The sequence below is a fragment of the Mirounga angustirostris genome, unplaced genomic scaffold (assembly GCF_029215605.1).
Source record: "Mirounga angustirostris isolate CCGP_5_RB_7025 unplaced genomic scaffold, mMirAng1.0.hap1 SCAF_11, whole genome shotgun sequence".
Classification (NCBI taxonomy): Eukaryota; Metazoa; Chordata; class Mammalia; order Carnivora; family Phocidae; genus Mirounga; species Mirounga angustirostris.
In genome coordinates, this window is record NW_026991719.1 from 13,048,875 (window position 1) to 13,070,172 (window position 21,298).

Genomic DNA, 21,298 nt, shown 5'->3' on the forward strand with positions numbered 1-21,298 from the left:
TAGAAAAACAGGTGTGATTACCAAAACAAACACACACAAAATAAATTAAAAAGCCCTTACAACAAATAAGAGTGAGTAAAGGAAGCTTGAAATACATATGCATACATATATTTCAATATATATAAAGATGGAATAAGACAGTATCAACAAGGGGCGCCTGGGTGGCTCAACGTCTGCCTTCGGCTCGGGTCATGATCTCAGGGTCCTGGGATCGAGTCCCGCATCGGGCTCCCTGCGCATCGGGGAGCCTGCTTCTCCCTCTGCCTCTGCTGCTCCTGCGTGTGCTCTCTCACTCTCTCAAATGAATAATCAATAAATAAAAATCTTAAAAAAAAATAGCATCAACGAATACACAAAACCAAAATATCCAAAAAGATCCCTATTGGGGCTCCTGGCTGGCTCAGTAGGTGAAGCATGTGACTCTTGATCTTGGGGTTGTGAGTTTGAGCCCCACATTGGGTGTAGAGATTACTTAAAAAAAATGTTGTTGCGCCTGGGTGGCTCAGTCATTAAGCGTCTGCCTTCGCTCAGGTCATGATCCCGGGGTCCTGGGATCAAGCCCCACATCGGGCTCCCTGCTCTGCAGGAGGTCTGCCTCTCCCTCTCCCACGCCCCCAGCTTGTGTTCCCTCTCTCGCTGTGTCTCTCTCTGTCAAATAAATAAATAAAATCTTTAAAAAAATAAAAAACAAGATCTTTAAAAAAACAAAAAACGAAAAAAACAAAAAGATCCCTATTACATAAAAGAATTTAATATATCACTTGAAAAAAAACAAAAACCCAAGGGTATCATCACAAATCAAAGTACATAAAACACCCAGAAATAAACTTCAAAGAAATGTAGGACCTATATTTACAAAACTTAAAAAGCTTACTTCAGAGACATAAAAGAAGGTATGAATAAAAGGAAAATCACTTCTAAAGTTCCTGAATGGGCCAATCAATATTTTCCAGTGTTTAATTCTTCCCCAAATTAATTAATAAATTTAAGGAAATTTTTGTCAAAAACTCCAATGCAATTTCTTGTAAAGTTGGACAAAATTATTTCTAATTCTGAAGACAACAAACACTTTGAGGTTAAGAAAAAACAAAGGAACAACAAAAAAAGGTTAATGCTTTGCTAGAGGGATAATAAAAACACCTTTCTGCACCAAAAAAAAAAAAAAAAAAGAGAGAGAGAGAAAACAAAGGAAGAAGAAAAGGAATGTGGAAAGCTCTGACCTATTTAATAATAAAAAGCTGCAGCTTTTAAAATGATAGGCAGGAATAAACATAGAAATCCAGAAGAGAACAGAGTACAAAGACAGACGTGAGTATAGACAGAAATGTAGTATATAATGAAAGGTGGCATTTCAAATCAGGAGGTAAAGGATGAAATCTTTGGGAGGCCTTGGGCTCTGTACTCAGTGGGGAGTCTGGTTGAGATTCTCTCTCCTTCTGCCCTTCCCCCCGCTTGCACACTGGCTCTCTCTCTCTCTCTCAAATAAATAAATAAATCTTCAAAAAATGTTTAAAAAAATATCCAAAGGAAAACTGGCATAACACATGGGATTAGTCAACTTTACTGCATACCAAACCACCCTAAAATCTTAGCAATTTACAAAACGTTTATTGATTTCTCCCTCGGGTTACGTGTTATGTGGGGGCTGTGGGTCAATTGTGAGTCTACTTGGTCTCATTCCAGGACCCAGACTGAAGGAGAAATCCCTTTACAGGGCAGGCCGTTCTCATGGCAGAGAGCAGAAGCACCGAACAGACAGAGCCAAATCATGCCACTGCACTGAAAATTTCTGCTTCAACAAGACAGATGTCACATTCACTAATGTCTCCTAGGGAAAAACAAACCACATGACCAAATAAGGTCACCAACCTCTTGGGTTTGCCCAGGACTAATAGGATTCCCAGGATTTGGACTTTCAGTTTCAAAACCGGAAAATTCCAAACAAACCAGGACGCGTTAACCATCGTACATGACCAAAGTCCAAAGTCAATGGGACAAGGAAATTTACTCCACAGAAGGAAGTTGGGTAACAGTTTCAAACAAAAATACAATCTACCCATCGACTTGAATAAGTCATTCCACAGACAAAATGAAAACCAAAGAAATCTAAATTAGAACAATGAGATACCCTTTTTTGTTGTTTTTTGTTTTTCTCTCAGGTTAGTAAAGTTTAAAAAGAATAATATTCGGGGAGGGGGTGGGGGTTGGGTTAGCCTGGTGATGGGTATTAAAGAGGGCACGTACTGAATGGAGCACTGGGTGTTATACGCAAACAATGAATCATGGAACACTACATCAAAAACTAATGATGTAATGTATGGTGATTAACATAACATAATAAGATTTTTTAAAAAAGAATAATATTCAGCAGGGGTATAAAAAAAAACAGGCCTTCTTATACACTGTTGATTTGTATATAAATTGGTGCAAATTCACAGCCCTTATCAGAGAATTCTTGGGAAAAAAGATGGATGTTGAAATTTGAAGTTTTTCAGATTATGGAAAAGGTAATACAGAACACTTGCCATATATTAGAAAACACCCCAAATGCAAACACTTTCCAAATGGAATAAAGACTAGAAACAGTCACAGCTTTATGAAGATTTTTCAATTTTCAAAACTTTTGAAAAAAGACTATAAATAGCCACAAACTTATGAAGACTTTTAAATTTTCAGAACTTTCTGGATTTTACACTTAATAGGTAAGAGATCATGAATCTAAAAACCTTTGGTAATATGCATTATACATCAAAAGCCTGAGAAGCATACCTACCTGTGAAATCAGAAATTCTGCATGTAGGCATTTATGTTTAAAAAAATAAATTTTAAAGATTTCCATCATAGTGTTGTTTATAATATCAATACATTGGAAATTATTTCCCATTATTGTATAGATTCTGTGCAGCCTTTACGAGTATAAAATATAGGGGTGCCTGGGTGGCTCAGACGGTTGGGCATCTACCTTCAGCTCAGGTCATGATCCCAGGGTTCTGGGATTGAGCCCTGCATCCGGCTCTTTGCTCAGCGGGGAGCCTGCTTCTCCCTCCCCCCTGCTCATGCTTTCGCTCTCTCAAATGAATGAATAAAATCTTTAAAAAAATTAAAACAAACAAAAAGAGTATAAAAATATATAAATGTCCACAGTACATTGTTTTAAAAATTAGATTAAAAATAAATAAAATCTTTAAAAAATTAGATTAAAAACTGACATGACTATAAGATTCAATTCATGGGACGCCTGGGTGGCTCAGTCGGTTGGGCGTCCGCCTTTAGCTCAGGCCACGATCCCAGGTCCTGGGATCGACCCTCACATCAGGCTCCCTGCTCAGCAGGGAGCCTGCTTCTCCCTCTCCCTCTGCTGTTCCCCCTGCATGGGCTCTCTCTCTCTCTGTCAAGTAAATAAATAAAATCTTTAAAAAAAAAAAAAAAGATTCAATTCATTTAAAGTCCAAAAATAAGCAAAAGTAATCTCTGGAGTTAATGGTTACTATATGTCCAAGAGTTTAGAAAACATTAATTAAGGAAGCATTTTCCTGATTGCTGAAAAACAACTCAGTTATGCTCATCTGTCCCTGCTAGTAGGTTATGCGGTGTATTATGTCATGCATAATAAAAACAAAACGAAAAAGTAAAAAAATAATAAGTAAAAAAATAAGCAAAAGTAACTTACAATGTTAGGAGACAGGATAGCAGTTACCTTGGTGGTTTCGGTGGGGAAAAACTAGAAGGGGCATAAGGGGGGGGGGGTTCTGTTTCTTGATCTGGGGGCTGGTTACACAGTATGCTCACTTTATCAAGTGGTACACTTATGATCTGTGCACTTTCCTGCTTGTATGTAAAAAGTTTAAAAAGAAAGTATGTAAGTGCTAATGCCTTTTTAAAAATAATTAGCATGTACATTAAAATGTCAACATTAATAATAGTTACTCAAAGTGTTGGGAAATGGAGGACCTTTATTTTCTTCATGCCATTCTATATCGTCAGTATAACTGTCAATATATACCATATTGTCTGACTTTTTCTCTTAACAATGAAATGTTAAGAGAACTATATTACCTTTATGATAAAATAAAACAAAACATAATTTGTACTATACAAAGTACAATGAAAATGGTATCCTTATACACTGTTTTCCAAAAGGGTGGACTAATTTGGAATGCCATCAGCAATCTGAAAAATGTATCAACAACCACGAGAACATTCACATGGTCATAATGAATGATCCAGCGACTCTACTTCTGGAACTCTATCTTAAAGAAATTACCCCAAATACGAGAAAGAACTGCAATTTAACCTAGTGCCTTATAAGAGGGGGGAAGTTATTCTCTTTCATACCGTGCTCGTAAGGTGAAAAAGTGCCTGCATCGATGTTAATATAGGGGTCAATTTTGATGGCAGTAACTCGGAGTCCACATGATTTTAGAATCGTCCCAATGCTGCTTGCAATGATCCCTTTACCAATGCCTGAGATGACCCCTCCAGTGACCAGAATGTACTTCATTGGCGGAGGAGGTGGCTGGGTGCCAGCACCCAGAAATATTCTGAAAGGTAATAAAATTAAGAGTCAGGGAAGAGAATCATATTCTCAAAGCAGTAAAGCAAGAGTGAGTTAAACTAGAATTTCAAAAGCACACAGCATTTTTCCATATAAAGTAAATTTTTGAAACAAAGTCTTATTTTCTTTCTTTCTTTCTTTCTTTTTTAAAGATTTTATTTATTTATTTGACAGAGAGAGACACAGCGAGAGAGGGAACACAGGCAGGGAGAATGGAAGGGGGAGAAGCTGGCCTCCCGCTGAGCAGGGAGCCCGATGGGGCTCGATCCCAGGACCCTGGGATCATGACCTGAGCTGAAGGCAGACGCTTAAAAACTGAGCCACCCAGGCGCCCTAAGGTCTTATTTTCTAGGTTTTCCATTTTTGGCTCTATGCAGAAATCGGTGGACACTATCTGCAAGCAAAGTGGCGGGCTCCATTGCCCTGATTTTCCATTTACCCCAACTCTATCATGTGACAAACTTCATCATGAGAAACCAAATTTCCCTGGGATTCAGAAGCATGGTAAAATTAAGAGAAAATGATCTGGAATCAGACTGATCTATACAAGCCGTACCTGGGCAAGTTACTAATCCTTTCTGTGCCTGTTTCTTCATCTGTGAAATAGAATAAAAAATACCAGTCCCTTGGAATATTACTCAGCACTAAAAAGAAATGAGCTGGGGTGTCTGGGTGGCTCAGTCATTAAGCGTCTGCCTTCGGCTCAGGTCATGATCCCGGGGTCTTGGGATCGAGCTCCACATCGGGCTCCCGGCTCTGCAGGAGGTCTGCCTCTCCCTCTCCCGCTCCCCCTGCTTGTGTTCCCTCTCTCGCTGTGTCTCTCTCTGTCAAATAAATACATAAAATCTTTAAAAAAAAAATGCTTTTAAAAAGAAATGAGCTATCAAGCCATGAAAAGACATGCGGGAAACTGCAGTGCATATTACTAAGTGAAAGAAGTCAATCTGAAAAGGCTACATACATACTGTATGATTCCAACTATTTGACATTCTGGAAAAGGCAAAACTATGGAGACAATAAAAGATCAGTGAGGGCGCCTGGGTGGCTCAGTTGGTTAAGCGACTGCCTTCAGCTCAGGTCATGATCCTGGAGTCCCTGGATCGAGTCCCGCATCGGGCTCCCTGCTCGGTGGGGAGTCTGCTTCTCCCTCTGACCCTCCCCCCTCTCATGTGCTCTCTCTCATTCTCTCTCTCTCAAATAAATAAATAAAAAATCTTTAAAAAAAAAAAAGGATCAGTGGGTGCCTGGGGTTGGGGGGAGGGAGGGATGAATATGCAGAGCACAGAGGATTTTTAGGGCAGTGAAACTATTCTGTAGGATACTATAATGGTGGATACATGTCATTATGCATTTGTCCAAAGCCAGAGAATGTACAAGACCAAGAGCAAACTCCAATGTAACCTATGGAGCTTGGATGATAATGATGTATCAGTGTAGGTTCATCATTTGTAACAAATGGTTCCAGATGTTGATAGTGGGGAAGGCTGTGCATGTAGGGGCAGGGAGTGTATGAGAACTCAGTGCTTTCTGCTCATTTTTGCTGTGAACCTAAAATTCCTCCAAAAAATAAAATCTTTTCTTTTTAAATCAGTCTTCAAATATGCCAACATTTAAAAAATCTCATAGGTGGTTGTGAGGATTAAATGAACTAAGGAATAGAGGAGAGGTCAGCTGATGCCCATTCTGATTTTGCAGTCTCCTCCACTTTCAAAACAAATGATCAGGACTTGAAGGTGTATAAGGTTATCTCACTGCAGAGCTCTGAGTTCAACTTAAACTAGTCGACCATGGTCACGGCGAGTAAACTGTAGCCATCAAAACATACATGTCCCATCCCAAATGGCTTCCCTAAGTCCCTGGACCCACCTTTCTTTACACGCTCCAGTTGATCACATTCAGTGCCATTGTTCCTCTTCCCTAGCCACCTGGCATTCCATTCACTCCAGCTAGATTTAGCCCAAAAGATTAACCACCAATCCAAACCCAGAATGCTCCTCCTGTAGATCTAAAATGTATCTGAATATTCACCTCTTTCCGCTCCTACTGGCCCAGTTGGTCATTATAGGGGTAATCTCTTCACAGCTCTCCCTTACCCATCCCCCTGCTGATTTCTTCTATTTTAGTAAGTGCCCCTCCTCTAGAGTCAGACAGCCTGGGTGCAAATGCTGATTCTGTTATTTACAGCTATGACCCTGGGCAACTTCTTCAACTTTACTAAACCTCAAATTTCTCTACCTGTGCAGTAAACAGAGATCATAGCAGTGCCTGCCTTATAGAGGCGTGTGGGCATTTACAAAGAGAGTGCCCAAGTGCTTAGTGAAAGCCGTTATCATTTTTCACAGCGATCTACTCATCATTCAGTCAGCTCACAAATGTTTATTATAGGTCTATTATGCTTAACATGTTCCCAGGTCCTGGGGACACAGGGGTAGACAAAAAGTCAAGGTCCCTCCCTCTTGGACTTCACCTTCCCTGTGGAATTAAGAGGCAATTTGAAGCCAGCATCCATTTTGTTAGCTGAGATGAAAGAATGAATTCTAGAGGTCATATCACCCCCAGGCACAGCTGGAATGGCCAAGGAACCTGCAGGAATGGAACTCCATTCACTTACAAGTAAAGATAAAATTACCAGGGTGCCTGGGTGGCTCAATCGGTTAGGTGTCCACCTTCAGCTCAGGTCATGATCCTGGAGTCCCAAGATCAAGTCCCGCATCAGGCTCTCTCAGCAGAGAGCCGGCTTCTCCCCTTGCCCCTCACCCCCCTCGTGTTCTCTCTTTCTCTCTCTCTCAAATAAATAAATAAAATCTTTTTAAAAATTTTTTAAAGATATAATTACCAGAGGTACCTAATGAAATCTCCAACATAAAGAACAAAGATATTTTTCAGATTCCAAGTCTCTTGAGATAGAAAAGACCTCCAGGGGACCAGACGAAGCTCCACCAGAGCACCTGCTAGCTAGCATGATCTCATGAGCCTCCAATTAATGGCGTCCACCTTCTCAGGAGACCCTGCCCCAAATCTTGCCCTTAAAAACTCCTACTTGCAAGCCATTGGGTAGTTTGGGACTTTAGAGCATTACCTCCCCGTTCTCCTAGGTAGCACCACGCCAATAAATAGCCTATCTTCCTTCACTGCAAAAACTCAGTGTCAGTTTTTATTGGCTTGCTGAGCATCGGATGGACAAACTCTCGTTTGGTTTGGTTATAAAATGAGCACTACTGTCATTGTCACACTATTAAAATGACTTCTTATTTGTAAAAATTAGCAAAATTGAAAAACGTCATTGAAAACTGGAGTGCATTCATGTGAAGTCACAGTATGTGGTTGTCAAAAAGCCTAAGAATTTTTCAGAAAAAATTCCCCTATATAGAAGGATATAAAATTGAATATAATATTATCTCAACCATGTTTTTAAATTAAGACTAATTAAAAGTACATCAAAAAGCTAAATTTTAATACTTCGGTGGTTGGGCTGGAGGCAATTACTACTTTTCTATATTTTTAAAAAGCACAAGATGCCTTTTTAAAAGCACATCAGGTATTTTACAATGTCCTTCTTCAAAATGTAACTTAAGGGGCGCCTGGGTGGCTCTGTCGTTAAGCGTCTGCCTTCGGCTCAGGCCATGATCTCAGAGTCCTGGGATCGAGCCCCGCATGGGCTCCCTGCTCCGCGGGGAAGTCGGCTTCTCGAACTTCTGCCCCTCCCCTGCTCGTTCTCTCTCTCCCTCCAATTAAAAAAAAAAAAAGTAACTTAAGGGATGCCTGGGTGGCTCAGCCGGTTAGGTGTCTGCCTTCAGCTCAGGTCGTGATCCCAGGGTCCTCAAATCGAGTCCCACATCGGGCTCCTTGCTTGGCAGGGAGCCTGCTTCTCCCTCTGCCTGCAGCTCCCCCTGCTTGCGTGCTCTCTCTTTCTCTCTGACAAATAAAATCTTCAAAAAAAAAAAAGTAACTTAATACCAAGGAGACACCTACTCCTTTCTACCTCTTGTAAGCCAACAAGTAAGTTTGAAGCAAGTTTTAAAACTGCAGGAAAAAGCTACTTCCTTGAATTGAGTTGTTTTTCCCCCCTGTGAAGACCGAAGTTTTTCATTTACTCCTATATGCAGTGAGCAGAACCGACTGTAAAACAGGAATGTGTAGAGGGGCTTCTGTCTGCTGTCCAATAAAAACATTACAGGAACTACCCGTGTAATTTTAAATTTTCTAGTAGCCATATTTAAAAAGTAAAGAGAAACAGGAAGTTAATTTTAATAATAGCTTATTCAACCCAATGTATCCAAAATACCATCATTTTAACAAACAATCAATATAAGAATTCATTAGTGAGGTATTTTACGTCTCCCCCCCCCCTTTTTTTTTGTACTAGGTCTTCAAAATTCGGTGTGTCTACTTCAGCACATCTCAATTCAGACTCACCACATTTCCAATGCGCAAGAGCCACATGTGGCCAGTGGCTACCACACTGGACAGCGCAGGCCCAAGAGCAACTGAAAACATCAGAAGCACCAAGAGACACCTCCTCAAATGACGGCCGTTTAAAAAATAATATTAGTCAAAAACAAGAGTACTTACTGAATGATCCCATTTTACTAAGTTCTAAAGCAGGCAAAACTAAGCTATGATAGAAAGCAGGCTGGGGGGGGGGTTGTGGACTGACTGGAAAGGGGCACGAGGGAACTTCCCGGGGACGCTGGAAACCAGATGGTGTACGTCCACGTTGGGGTAGTGGTTACACGGGTGTATAATTTGTGAAATCTCTGATCTGCACCCTTAAAATGGGGGCATTTTGTTGTATGTAAATTATATATCGAATCTGTAAAAACTGTTGCCGAAAGAAAGCTTTACTTAGCCCCAGTGCGCCCTAAGCAGCTATTCTGGGGAAAATGCTAGGGTCGTTGTTCAACCAGTGCACTGGGCGGGGGAGGGGACAGAAAGGCCATTTCACTCCGCGCGGGGCTTCACTTCCGCCAACGCCATCTCGGGGCTCTCTGGGCTCCCGAGGCCAGGGAGAAATGGGAACCGGGGTGCAGCCGGCCCTTGCGCCCCCTTCCGAGGCCCGTGCGGGGAGAAGCGCACCCCGGGAACGCGACGCTCCGGAGCCCCGGTCGTGGGCCGCCGCAGGGCGGGCTCCGACGGCACTGGGCGCCGGCAGGGCAGCCCCGGCCCCCGCCCGTCTGCCGTCCGCCGGCGGTTTGCGTGCGCCGGGTGCGGGGACGCGCCCGTTGCCGGCCCCTCTCCGACCCGGCGCGGGCGCCATCGGCGAGGGGACAAAGGCGCCCGGCCCCACGTGCGCGCCTGGACTGGGGGCGCGGAGGCCCTGGGGACGCGGGGTGGCCACAGCGCGGAGGCCCTGGGAGTCCGGGGAGGGTCCGGGCGGGAGGTTACCTGCGCGGTGGTGGTGGCGCCGGGAGAGTGGCCGGTGGGGACAGCGCGCTCCGCCCCGCGGCGGGCCCGCGCTCACCTGTAGGGCTGGGGAAGGGGCCGCCGCTAGGGGTGTCCCTTGTCGCCACCGGGTCCTTCCCGCCGCCCGCGCGGGCCTCGGGGTGCGCGGCGCCCTCCTCGCCCACCTTTCCCTCTCCTGCTGCGGCGGGCCCCGCTGACTCACGCTGGTGAGCTTGGGGTTTGCACCCGCGTTTGTGCAGTGCTCCAAAACAAGCGTCTAAAAGTCACTCCTCAGGCACAGACAGCTTCCCGCCACCCTCCGCCCTGGATGCACTTGGCCCCAGGCCTCGGTCAGCCCGGGGACTGCTCCTCCCCTCCGTGGCTCACTCAGCAGAGGCACTTCGGGGGCGCGGGTGAACGCCACGTTCCCTGCGAGCTCCCGCCTCTTGGCAAGGCGAGATCCTCACTCGGGTCCTCCCGTCCAGTTCTCACCACTGTAAAGAGCTTCATACTGTCCACAAACGTTTGTGGATCCCTTACTGCGCTCCAGGAACTGCAGAAACGCTAAGAGGACTCAAATAGAACTCGACTCCTGCCTCTGAGGGGCTCACAGTCCAGAGGCAGGTCTACACGTCTATTGAAATCAGTAAAGTTCCCTGAGGCGCCTGGCTGGCTCAGTTGGTGGAGTTCGATCTCCGGGATTGTAGGTTCAAGCCCTGTGTTGGGTGTAGAGATTACTTAAAATCTTAAAAGAAGGGGCGCCTGGGTGGCTCAGTCGGTTAAGCGACTGCCTTCGGCTCAGGTCATGATCCTGGAGTCCCTGGATCGAGTCCCGGGATCGAGTCCCGCATCGGGCTCCCTGCTCGGCAGGGAGTCTGCTTCTCCCTCTGACCCTCCCTCCTCTCATGAGCTCGCTCTCTCTCTCATTCTGTCTCAAATAAATAAATAAAATCTTAAAAAAAAAAAATCTTAAAAGAAAAAATTAGTACAGTTCCTCAAACAGTACTAGTGTAACAAGAACAACAACAAAAAAGTGGGGTGGAGGGCAATCAGGGCTTCACCCACTGAATTTTTAAGAGTATTTGGAGGATGGCTGGTGCTGGGAGAGGACACAGGTTATTCAGGGGAAGGGAAGAACATCCACAAACCACTGAAGGAGAAAGGCTCTAACTGGACAATAGAAGGGTTTGAAGTTGAGATGGAAGAGTTAGGAAAGTGGTGAAAATTTTGAATAACCAGTGTAAGTCACTAGAGAACCAAGTTAGACAAGTGTCATTGAAGACCTAGGGGAGTTTAGAAACCATAGTGTGTAATGATGCCCAGCTATGATTTTGCCAGCTATCTCTATAGGTTGATATATAAATATGGATATTTATGATAAAAGCAGTTTGTGGGCTGAGTAGAGGGAGGTGAGTGAGGCAGTTGAGGGTCTGGGAGAATGTGATTGTGGTATTGAACTGGGCGTCTAGTCCATACAGGAAAGGACCGAGAGCAGTGTGGAGCTGATAGACTAGGAAGAAAAGAGACAGAACTAAAGACAAAGGCCTATGGGAATAAGGGAGCTGGCACACTGTTACCAGCTGTGGCGTTAGCATTGGAGACTTCAAAGGGGAAGTAATTCCAGGAGATGATTCAGTTTAGGGTCTGACATCTGAAACAGAGTCAAATGAGTGGGTCGAGCATCCACCAGGCCAGTGTGTGGGACACTGAGGTCCCTGGAATTTGGAGGAGTCCAAGGAACCAAATCTTGAGGCCAAGGAACCAAATCTTCAGGGAATGTGGAGGAGTGACCCTGAAGCTAATAGATGACGGCAACAAGGATGGGTGGAGGCTGTACGGCAAAAATTCAGTGAGTTTCAAAGCAAAGGGGAGTTTCTCCCCACCAAGAGTAATGTCATAGAAGAAGAAGGAAGGCACTAGGGTCAGTGATGTCAACTTCTGGAAAAATAAACAGAGGCTCCACTCAGCAGGAAGTGTATGGAAGCCCCAGGTCTTCATGGAGGCCAATAAATAAATTTTTTGAAAAGGAGGAAACAACTTTGGGGTGCCTGGATGGCTCAGTCGGTTTAAGCATGTGACTTCAGCTCAGGTCATGATCTCAGAGTCCTGGGATCAAGTCCCACATCGGATTCCCTGCTCAGCGGGGAGTCCGCTTCTCCCTCTCCCTCTGCCCCTCCCCCTGCTTGTGCTCTCTCTGTCTCTCTCAAATAAATAAATAAAATCTTTAAAAATTAAAAAAAAAGGAAACACCTTTGAAGCCTGGAGGCATGGAGAGGTTTGTTATGAAACAAGTCTTCCAGAGCATCCTATGGAAAGGACACTCATGAAAATGGGCTGACATCAATGGTGATATTCCCCTGCCACATATGTAAGGTTTCCTTCCACATTTCAATACTTCATTCCCTTTTCACAGCCAGGACAATTACTATGATCCCCTTTCTATAATGAAGAACCTGAGGCTTAGAGATGTGAGGTGTCCTGACCAAAGGTACATTACGAGTGGGAAAGCCAGGACATCAATGTAAATTGTTTGTCCCCAAAGCCAGATTCTTCACCACAGGATGTGGGGCCTTATCCTTATCTTATTCTATTCCTCTATGTAGCTAACAGATGGAAGATATTTTGTGAATACAAAGGGATTATTATGATAACTATTGTATTATTAATCCAAAATGGGGAAAAAATTGAACAGAAAAACAAATTTGATAACAGGATTCAGATTGACTGATTTGGGGTGGGACAAGAATATCCTCTTCATGGCCCACTACCAGCATAGCAATAAGAATAAAAAAAGAGATGAAAACAAAGTCTGTCATTAAGTTGATTGCTCGTGCTCTCTTATAATCTTTTATTTTGAAGAATTCTACCTTTCAGAACCATTGTAAAACTGTCTGTTCCCTGGGGAACACAGCCTTTACTGTGGTTTTGGGTGTTCCTGGAGATAAGGCAAAAGTAGAGCTGAATGGGCTGGGCCCCACCTCTGCACTATATTTATGCAGGTGAAGAAACTTGAAGGGCAGAAAGGACAAATAACAGGTCAAGGTTATTCATCTATTAGATGGTGATGTTAGAACCTTCATTCCTCTAGGCTTCTGACTGAAATTCTGGGCTCAATCCAATCATACTTGAAACAAATATCCCTTTTCAGTAGTGTTGACCACTTTTAGGTTCTTACTGACATAAATCCCAGAAAATACTGGTCCTAAGATGTCTCCTGACTTTCAAAGCTGAATCAACACCCAGACTCTAAAAACAGGTTGGAATATCATTGATGCCACTGAACTGTACACTTAAAAATAGTTAAAATGGGGGGCATCTGGATGGCTCAGTCGGTTAAGCATCCAACTCTTAGCTGAGCTCGGGTCTTGATCTCAGGGTCGTGAATTCAAGCCCCGCACTGGAGTCCACACTAGACGTGCAGCCTGCTTTAAAAAAAAAAAAAAAAAAGTTAAAAGAACAGATTTATGTTATATATATTTTACCACAATTTAAAAGATTAATAGTGTAATATACCAGAAACCATTGAATTGTATACTTTAAATAGGTTAATTATATGGTATGTGAATCATATCTCAATAAAGTTGTTTGGCCTTTATTAAGCCAAAATCCTGGACCTGAATTGTGAATATAACTCAGGCTGGAAAACTGGAGAGCAGGGAAATCAGAATCAGAATCTGTCATAATCTGTCCCCACATACTCCCACAGGACACTGGAACTAGGTGAGAGGAGGAGGAATAATGGGTGTCCTTCGCCAACAGATTGCTTAAGACTGTGCTTGTGAAATCCGTTCATGCACTGGAGGGGTAGTTGTTCACTTGACCAGTTTTTTTTTTTTCCATTTACATGTTATTACAGAAAAAATTAAAGGTACAGAGCAGCAGACATAAAAGTATAACCACCAGCTTGGACAACTGTCAAACCATGGCCAAGCTTGTTTCATCTATATCCCTACCCATTTCTGCCCCCCTTCCTGTATTAATTTGAAGCAAATGACAGACATCCTATCATTTCTTTGGTAAACATCTCAGCACGACTCTCTAAAAGAGAAGAACTCCTTTAAGTACACGCAACACCATCACCACAATTTAAAAATTAACAATCCCTATGTCCATCAACACATAAATGGATAAACAAAAAGTGGTATATACATGCAATAGAGTATCATTCAGCCTTTTTAAACAGCCTTTTAAAGGCAGAATTTTAAGAAAATTCTGACACATGCTACGAACGGATGAATATCAAGGACATTTGCTAAGTGAAATGAGCCAATCACAAAAAGACAAATATGGTATGATTCCACTTATATGAGGTTCCTGGAGTAGTCACACTCATAGAGACATAAAGTAAAATGGTGAGTGCCAGGGGCTGGTGAGATGAGAGAATGGGGAGTTGTTTAATGGGTACAGTTTCATTTTTGGAACTTGAAAAGACTTCTGGAGATTGGTTGCACAATGTGAATGTACTTAACGCTACTAAACTGTACACTTAAAAATGGTTAAGATGTTAAATTTTATGGGTATTCTACCAGAATTAAAATTTTAATTTAATAATTTCTTAATTTTATGAACTATCCAGTACTCAAATTCCCAATTCTTATAAACGTCATACTTTTCCCCCCAATGTTTGTTTGAATTAGGATCCAAATAAAATCCACAGGTTGCCACGGAATACGGCTCTTAAAACATTTCTGACCTATAGGTTTCCCTTCCCCTCTCTTCCTTACAATTTATTTAAAGAAACAAGGTCGTTTGTCCTGTGGTTTCTCACAGCTTAAATTCTGCTGCCCGCATCCCATGGTGTCCTTTAACACTTTCCTTAGTCCTCTGTATTCCCTGTAAATTAGTCGTTGGACCTAGAGACCCTGGGCCAATTTTGATTGGGACTCAGAAAGGGGCTACAGACGTCCATTTCTGCGGCGACGGCCCAGCTGGACCTGAAAAGGCGAGGCTAAGCCAGCAGCCAAGCTGCTTAGAGAGACAGAAACGCCGTTTACACGTCAGTCAGTCACCTAGAAAAGCTGGGGAAGGACGAGAGAGGACCGGGCGGGACCACGCTGGGAAAACCCTTTGTCTGCTTTCCACGCACGTCATAAAGTTACTGAAATAAACAGCCAATGGGGGAGGGGCCTTTGGCGGAAATGACATACATGCGGGCGGTGGCAGAGCGGCCATAGAGACGGGGAGACGGATAGAGAGGCTGCTCCAGGGCCGCACTTCCGGCCATCTCCCTGGGAGACGCGCATTGTGGAGTCGGGAGCAGGCGGTGCAAGTTAGGGTCTCCGGTGGCCGGGACCGCTGTACCGGCCCCGCGGGCGGGATGTTCCGGGGTTTGAGCAGTTGGCTTGGCTTGGAGCAGCCGGCGGCGAGTGGCCGGCAATCTGAGGGAGACGGGCAGGTCGAGGGAGACGCTCCACCCCAGCAGTGCTCCGAAGAGGTGTCAGAGTCGGCAGAGGAGGAGCCGCGGCAAGCGGGGGACCAGGAACTCCTTCATCAGGCAAAAGGCCTCGGCAGTGAGTCTCCTCCGGCCCTCGGGACCAGAGTGTGTGTGTGTGTGGGGGGGGTGCCCGCTCCCTTCTCTTGACGCCCGAGGGCGCGGACCCGACTGGTTGGGGGGTGTGGGGTGGGTGGAAGGGGAGGAAGGTGTGTCTGTCACTCGGTCGTCTTGGGACAGGGGAGGTTGATGAGGATCTGGGCAAGGCCGAAGTTTCATCTAGCAGTCAATCCTGTGCCTGAAGTTCCTGGTGACAGGTCAGTCTTTACGAGGTGTGTAAACATTGGGAGCCAGGGCTTCCGTAAAACGGTGTGGTTCGACGTCCTTAGGTTTGACAAGGGATCTTTTTTGTTTAGTTCTCCAGCTTTCACCTCCACACGCCCACCCCCATGACGGGGGACGTTGGGGAACTTTAGTTGGTTGGAAAAGTGCCCTTTGTGCCCTTAGGGCACAGTGTGTTGTCCGAAGTAAAATTGCGGGCAAGAGTTACCGAAGGCCTCCCTCAGGCTGGTCTCCTTTTTAGGTGCAGTGGAATTTTTTTTTTAAGGCGGGAAAGTAGCTGTCCATTTTTGTCTGTGATGCAGGTTTCGGTACTAGATGTTTGATGAACGATATCTCATTTAATCTGTTAAACCTCCCCGTGAGTTGGGAGAACAAGCCCAGAGTTACTGGCTCAAAGTTACACTGATAGTAAGCAGTAGATGTGGAATTTGAACCTAGGTCTGTCTAATTTGAAAGCCAGTCTAGTTAGGGAGGAGAGTAAAAGTAGTAGGTTTGAAGAATAAACACAGAGCTCTGGTAATTCTGATTCTGGAGACCTTGGCGGGCTTAAATAATAAAAGAAAACGTCTTTGAGAAGGTGGGGCCTAAAGCAGATTGCACTACAAGTGAGAGACCTGCACCAAAGGTAGATACTAAATTTAGCAAGTGTTTTTTAAGAATCTACTAAAAGGCCAGTTCATAGGGGAGGCTGGAGCCTGAGAGTGGAGAAACACATATTTGAATGAGAAGGGCTCTAACATTTCAAGAAGTTTGGGGAGGGGGCAGGGAAAACACATAATCTCAAGATACGGCAGTACAGAATCTCAGCTCAAGGTCCCCAAACAGTGCACAAGAGAAATAAAACTAAGTGCTGTGCAACAAAAGCTCTAAAGAGGGAACAACTGTTTTGTGTGTAGAAAACTGAGAAGAAACGAGCTTGCAATACTCAAAAGATGTGAGATGAATTGGACTAGAGCAGAAAGGCTATGTTAGGTATTTGAGATAGATACAAGTGGGACCATGTTAGGAAAAGCAGGGTATGGGTGTTTACTCCATTTCATAGAACATAGAGAACTATTTTCGTTGATCTTCAGGGGACTATCAAAAGTCGCTTTTTTTTTTTTTAAACTAATTTCCTATGCCTAACATGGGGCTTGAACTCACAACCCTGAGATCAAGAGTCACATCCTCTAGTGACTGAGCCCGCCAGGCACCCCAGAAGTCAATTATTAAAACAGCGAGGGCTTTATCGTCAACTTGAAACCTCACGTTTGTATTTACTTATTTTTTTAAAGATTTTATTTATTTATTTGAGAGAGCAGGGGGAGGGGCAGAGGGAGAGGGAGAAGCACACTCCCCGCTGAGCAGAGACGTGGGGCCCGATCCCAAGACCCCGGGATCATGACCTGAGCCAAAGGCAGACGCTTAACCAACTGAGCCACCCAGGTGCCCTATATGTTATCTAAAAAGACTCCCCCCTCTCTTTTTTTAAAGGTTGTTTTTATTTATTTTAGAGAGAGAGAACGAGCTGTGGGGAGGGGGAGAGAGAGAGAAGCAGACTCCCTGCTGAGCAGGAAGCCCCGGGGCTTGATCCCAGGACCTCCCTGAGATCATGACCTGAGCCGAAGGCAGAGGCTTAATCAACTGAGCCACCCAGGTGCCCCAAAAAGACTCCTCTCTTAAAAACTGAAATTAGGTGCCTCTGAGCCCGACTCCCACTACGTAGATTCATTTCTTTAGCCTTTTAAAATCTACGTGGGCTCTTACACTCAATACTACCTAAATACTTCTGGTTCATGGTGATCTATTTGTAAATTTAGGCAACTCACCAGTTACAAATGGTGGACACCCAGGCCTAGATTCCACTCCCTCACCCAAAACCGAACCTTCCCATCCTTGGTCCTTCTTCCTGATAAACTCTGGCCTCCTAGGATTACCTGCTTCAGAAGGAGGGCAGTTTATAAGGGAACTCAAAGAAGAGCTCCTCCCTACCTCCCTGAAGGCCTCATGCCCCAAAGTAACTTCTAATTCAGCACAGATTGGTTGCTTGATTTTTGTTAAAGTCGACCAAATTGAAGCTTTTTCTGTACTCTTCCTTTAAAAAAAAAAAATCCATACCTCTGAGAGTGTTAAATACATGAGTCATTTGCACAGTTTAAATAAGTGGGAGGATGGCCAAAAATGAGCTTTGGTTTTTTCAAAACCGTCTCTAAGGCCAGTCCATGCCCAGAAATGGAGGAAGGACAACCTCCTCTTCTTTGAAAAGTGCTCTTAGTATTTGCAGTGGAACTGTATTAATTAGGCCATCCTCTTTTTCTGTAAGGAAAGTGCATTTCAAGTTCTAGATGCCTAACTTGCTTAGTTTACAAAACTAAGAAGGCCCCAAAAGTTAGTGTGTATGTAGGAAAATACATGTCTGCTTCAATACAGAAGTAAAATAACTGATTCAGTTCTGATGACAAACCCAGGTTTACCATGAGGGAGGGCAGTGCAAATGGTCAAGAGCTTGGATCCCACATCTTATAAACAATAATAAAGAGAACTGGGGATTTTAGCTTGAAGAAGAAACTTGGGGCATTGCTCAAAATTCTGAAAGTTTTTTTGTAGAAAAGTCATTCTATGTTACTTAAGAGGATAAATCTAAATCTGAGAGGTAGGAATGACAAGGAAAATGAAAAGGATTTTCTAATTAGAGGGGGATAACAGTAATAATTGGCTACACTTTGAAGTCATGTGCTCCCCATCCCTGGAAGTAGGGCTACCTGGATAAGAGGTTCAATTAGGTAACCTCTAAAAGCCCCTTCCAACATGAAGATGCTCAAATTGTATGAAATACAGTATTTTTGAAAAGTTAACCAGCAATGGCTTAAGAATATTGGTTTTCTAAGGCTTTGCCTTAGAAACCACTATCTGCTCCTTATTTTCTTATTCTAGCAGCAAGCCTTAATCTCTTTATTCTTTTTACTCTGACAAATGTATGCTTTTTCTGACCTTTGAGAACCTTCCCACTTTCCTTTATCCTTATCATTCCATTCAGTTCTGTAAGCCCTTGTCACTTGCTCATATGAGATGAGGCAGTATGGATTTGGGGCACAAGCTTGCCAGTTAGAAGCAGATAGCTTATGTTTGAGTTTCCTGCATTGTTGTCTTTATTGTGATACCATTTGCAAATTATAGAAAATTCAGCTGCAAGTTACAGAGAATCCAACAGAGGCATAATGAGAAGACCTTGATTATGTCGGAAGTTCCCAAGACCACCCCTAGGTTTGATGAGCACCCACCAAAATGGGGGTTGTTTTGGCAAGAAGGAAGGGGCTAGGCATTGGATAGGCAGTCAGCAGAGTCTGCCACTATCTTAATGGGCAAATCATTTATCCTCTGTGAGCCTTGGCTTACCTATCTGTAAACTGGGCAGATTATACCTATTCTTCCCAGGATGATTGTGAGATTAAAATGACTACTTTCATTGTTAGCAGTTTGCCCTCTCCTTCCATAAGGCTGTGTCGTCATACTCACCGAGAGCCATTTTACTTAGTCTTCCTTTTCTTCTTTGGTTGCTGCTTTAGTTCAGACCTCTTTGTGCCTATGTTCCTGAAGTGGACATTGTACTCCTATTACTTCCTGTTAACTCTTATCTTAGTCTCAATTTTTTCTAACCACTTAATAAAAACTGTCTTTAACTTGGTGTCATCCAATATATTAATTTGCAAAATTAATAAACCATTTCTCATCTTTATGAGCTTCTTACCTGAAAATCTCCTATCATGCTTTCCCACACCCCACTCCCTCTGACCTCGGAATCCATCGCACTCTCTAATTACTCTTGGGAGAACTTCTCCCTCCCTTCTCTGAGTGCCTCTGTTGAATGATTATTCTTGCTTCTCTTGTCTTTGAGCCTTTTATTGGCTTGTTTGTTTAGAAATGGACATTCCTTGAGGGCAAGAACTATATTTCCTCCAGCGTTCTCTGTGTTCAGTGTACTCCACTCTTGGAGTCATTAAAATCTGAGAATTGAGATTATTATGCTAAAATAACCAGTTTTTATTTTTTTAAGTTTATTTATTTATTTAAGTAATCCCTACACCCAGTGTGGGGCTCGAACTCATGACCCCAAGATCCACAGTCACACGCTCTTCAGATTAAGCCAGGCACCCCAAAATACCAGTTTTTAAATGGCAGTCCTCCTTAGAATAAAAATGATGATTCTAATTAAAAACATTCTCCTGAGAAAATCTTAAAAGGAACCCTGCTCTTTTAGAACTTTAGATTTCTTAGACTGTCAGCAAAGAATATTTTTACAAAATAATCTGGCTGTCTACCCAATTTATCATACCACTTTGTAAATAGACTAGTCATAACCAAAGAGAAATGAGGGACCGCCCTAAAACTCAGCACTATTATGTTGCTCCCCATTCATCCATCTAGCAAGTACTTACTGGTCACTCATTGTGGATACAGTGGTGAATCAGACAACCTTGGTCCCTGCCCCAGTGGGACTTAGGATGGGCCTTCAGTTTAACTGAGAAGACTGAGCCACCAGGTAATCAGTAGAGTGTCATGAATATTGTTGGTCTAGCAACACAGGTGCTGAGGGAACACATCTCAGGAGCTCCTGCTCTAGTCAAGGAGCCAGGGAACATTGCCTGAGAAGTGCTATCTGTGTAAGCGGAGACCCACAGTATATGTAGAGTTGGCCAGATAAAAGTGTTTCAAACCAAGGAATAATGTATCTGAGACCTCCTTGGAGGTACTCAAGAATTTCTTGGGGTCATATGAATGTGGAATAGGAGGGGGAAGAATGGTGAGAATGAAACCAGAGGCAAGTAGTATCCTGTGGTATAGTCACAATGGGCTGTTGACATCACCGACAGGTAAACGCCACCAAACACAATGGGAGAAAGTAGACTGTTTATGGTAAAGGCTACAGAAAGTGGGAGAGAGGGTCATTCAGATTGGCAGATAGTACTGCTCCCAGACAGCAGTACAAGTTGCCTGATTCTCTGGAAGAGATACCAGCCACCAGTGAGGGTTTAATCTGGTGTGCCAAGCTCCCTTTGCCATTCTTATCTGGGTTTCCCCCCGCCTGAGTGTTGAGAGAGTCAACCTCCCTGCCCCTCAGCAGGTGCAAGTAGCAGAGGCAAGACTGCCCTAACTTAGGAGAGTATTTCCCACTAGATGAGATTGGAAGGCCAGTTGCCCAGGAGCATCCCCTAGCAAGTCCAGCTTCAGAACCTGCCTGAGGTTGCTTCCTGTAGCCTACATTGTATACAGTGTGGACTTAGAAACAATATTTGTCTATGTACAGACCTTTATGTTATAGTTGCAATAGAGCCTTGATACTTGTGTCTTTTCAAGTTTTCAGGAAAGTTAAATTTGTGCTTTTGCTTTGTTTTGTAAAGATGAAAGTTCGTGTGTTCCAGTTTTGTTTTTATTTTTATTTATTTATTTTTAAAGATTTTATTTATTTATTTGACACAGAAAGAGCACAAGCAGGGGAAGCAGAGGGAGAAGCAGGCTTTCCGCTGAGCAGGGAACCTGATGCAGGGCTTGATCCCAAGACCCTGGGATCATGACCTGAGCTGAAAGGCAGGCACTTAACGACTGAGCCT

The 21,298-nt window shown here is 43.7% G+C and overlaps 2 protein-coding genes across 8 annotated transcripts in view; one reads left to right on the forward strand and one right to left on the reverse strand.

Annotated features, from left to right (window-relative positions):
• CTPS2 (CTP synthase 2) overlaps positions 1 to 10,301 on the reverse strand; it is a 99,550-nt gene extending 89,249 nt beyond the window's left edge. For 2 of the 6 annotated variants that reach the window (XR_006790815.3, XM_045875291.3), the window contains exons 1-2: positions 9,941 to 10,301; positions 4,336 to 4,541 (exon numbers count right to left, since the gene is read on the reverse strand). Coding sequence is in view for 4 of the 6 variants with exons in the window: in XM_045875291.3 (XP_045731247.1) it covers positions 4,336 to 4,501 (166 nt within the window). In the remaining 2 variants the exon portion in view is untranslated. The remainder of the gene's footprint in view (positions 1 to 4,335; positions 4,542 to 9,940) is intronic. The other 4 variants (XM_045875269.3, XM_045875260.3, XM_054507370.2 and 1 more) reach the window with 4 other exon arrangements.
• A 4,826-nt stretch (positions 10,302 to 15,127) lies between these two features.
• Positions 15,128 to 21,298, forward strand: part of SYAP1 (synapse associated protein 1) — a 32,272-nt gene continuing 26,101 nt past the window's right edge. The window contains exon 1 of one of the 2 annotated variants that reach the window (XM_054507386.2): positions 15,128 to 15,447. In XM_054507386.2, coding sequence (XP_054363361.1) covers positions 15,255 to 15,447 — 193 coding nt within the window. In that variant the 5' untranslated portion in view covers positions 15,128 to 15,254. The remainder of the gene's footprint in view (positions 15,448 to 21,298) is intronic. The other variant, XM_045875316.3, reaches the window with a different exon arrangement.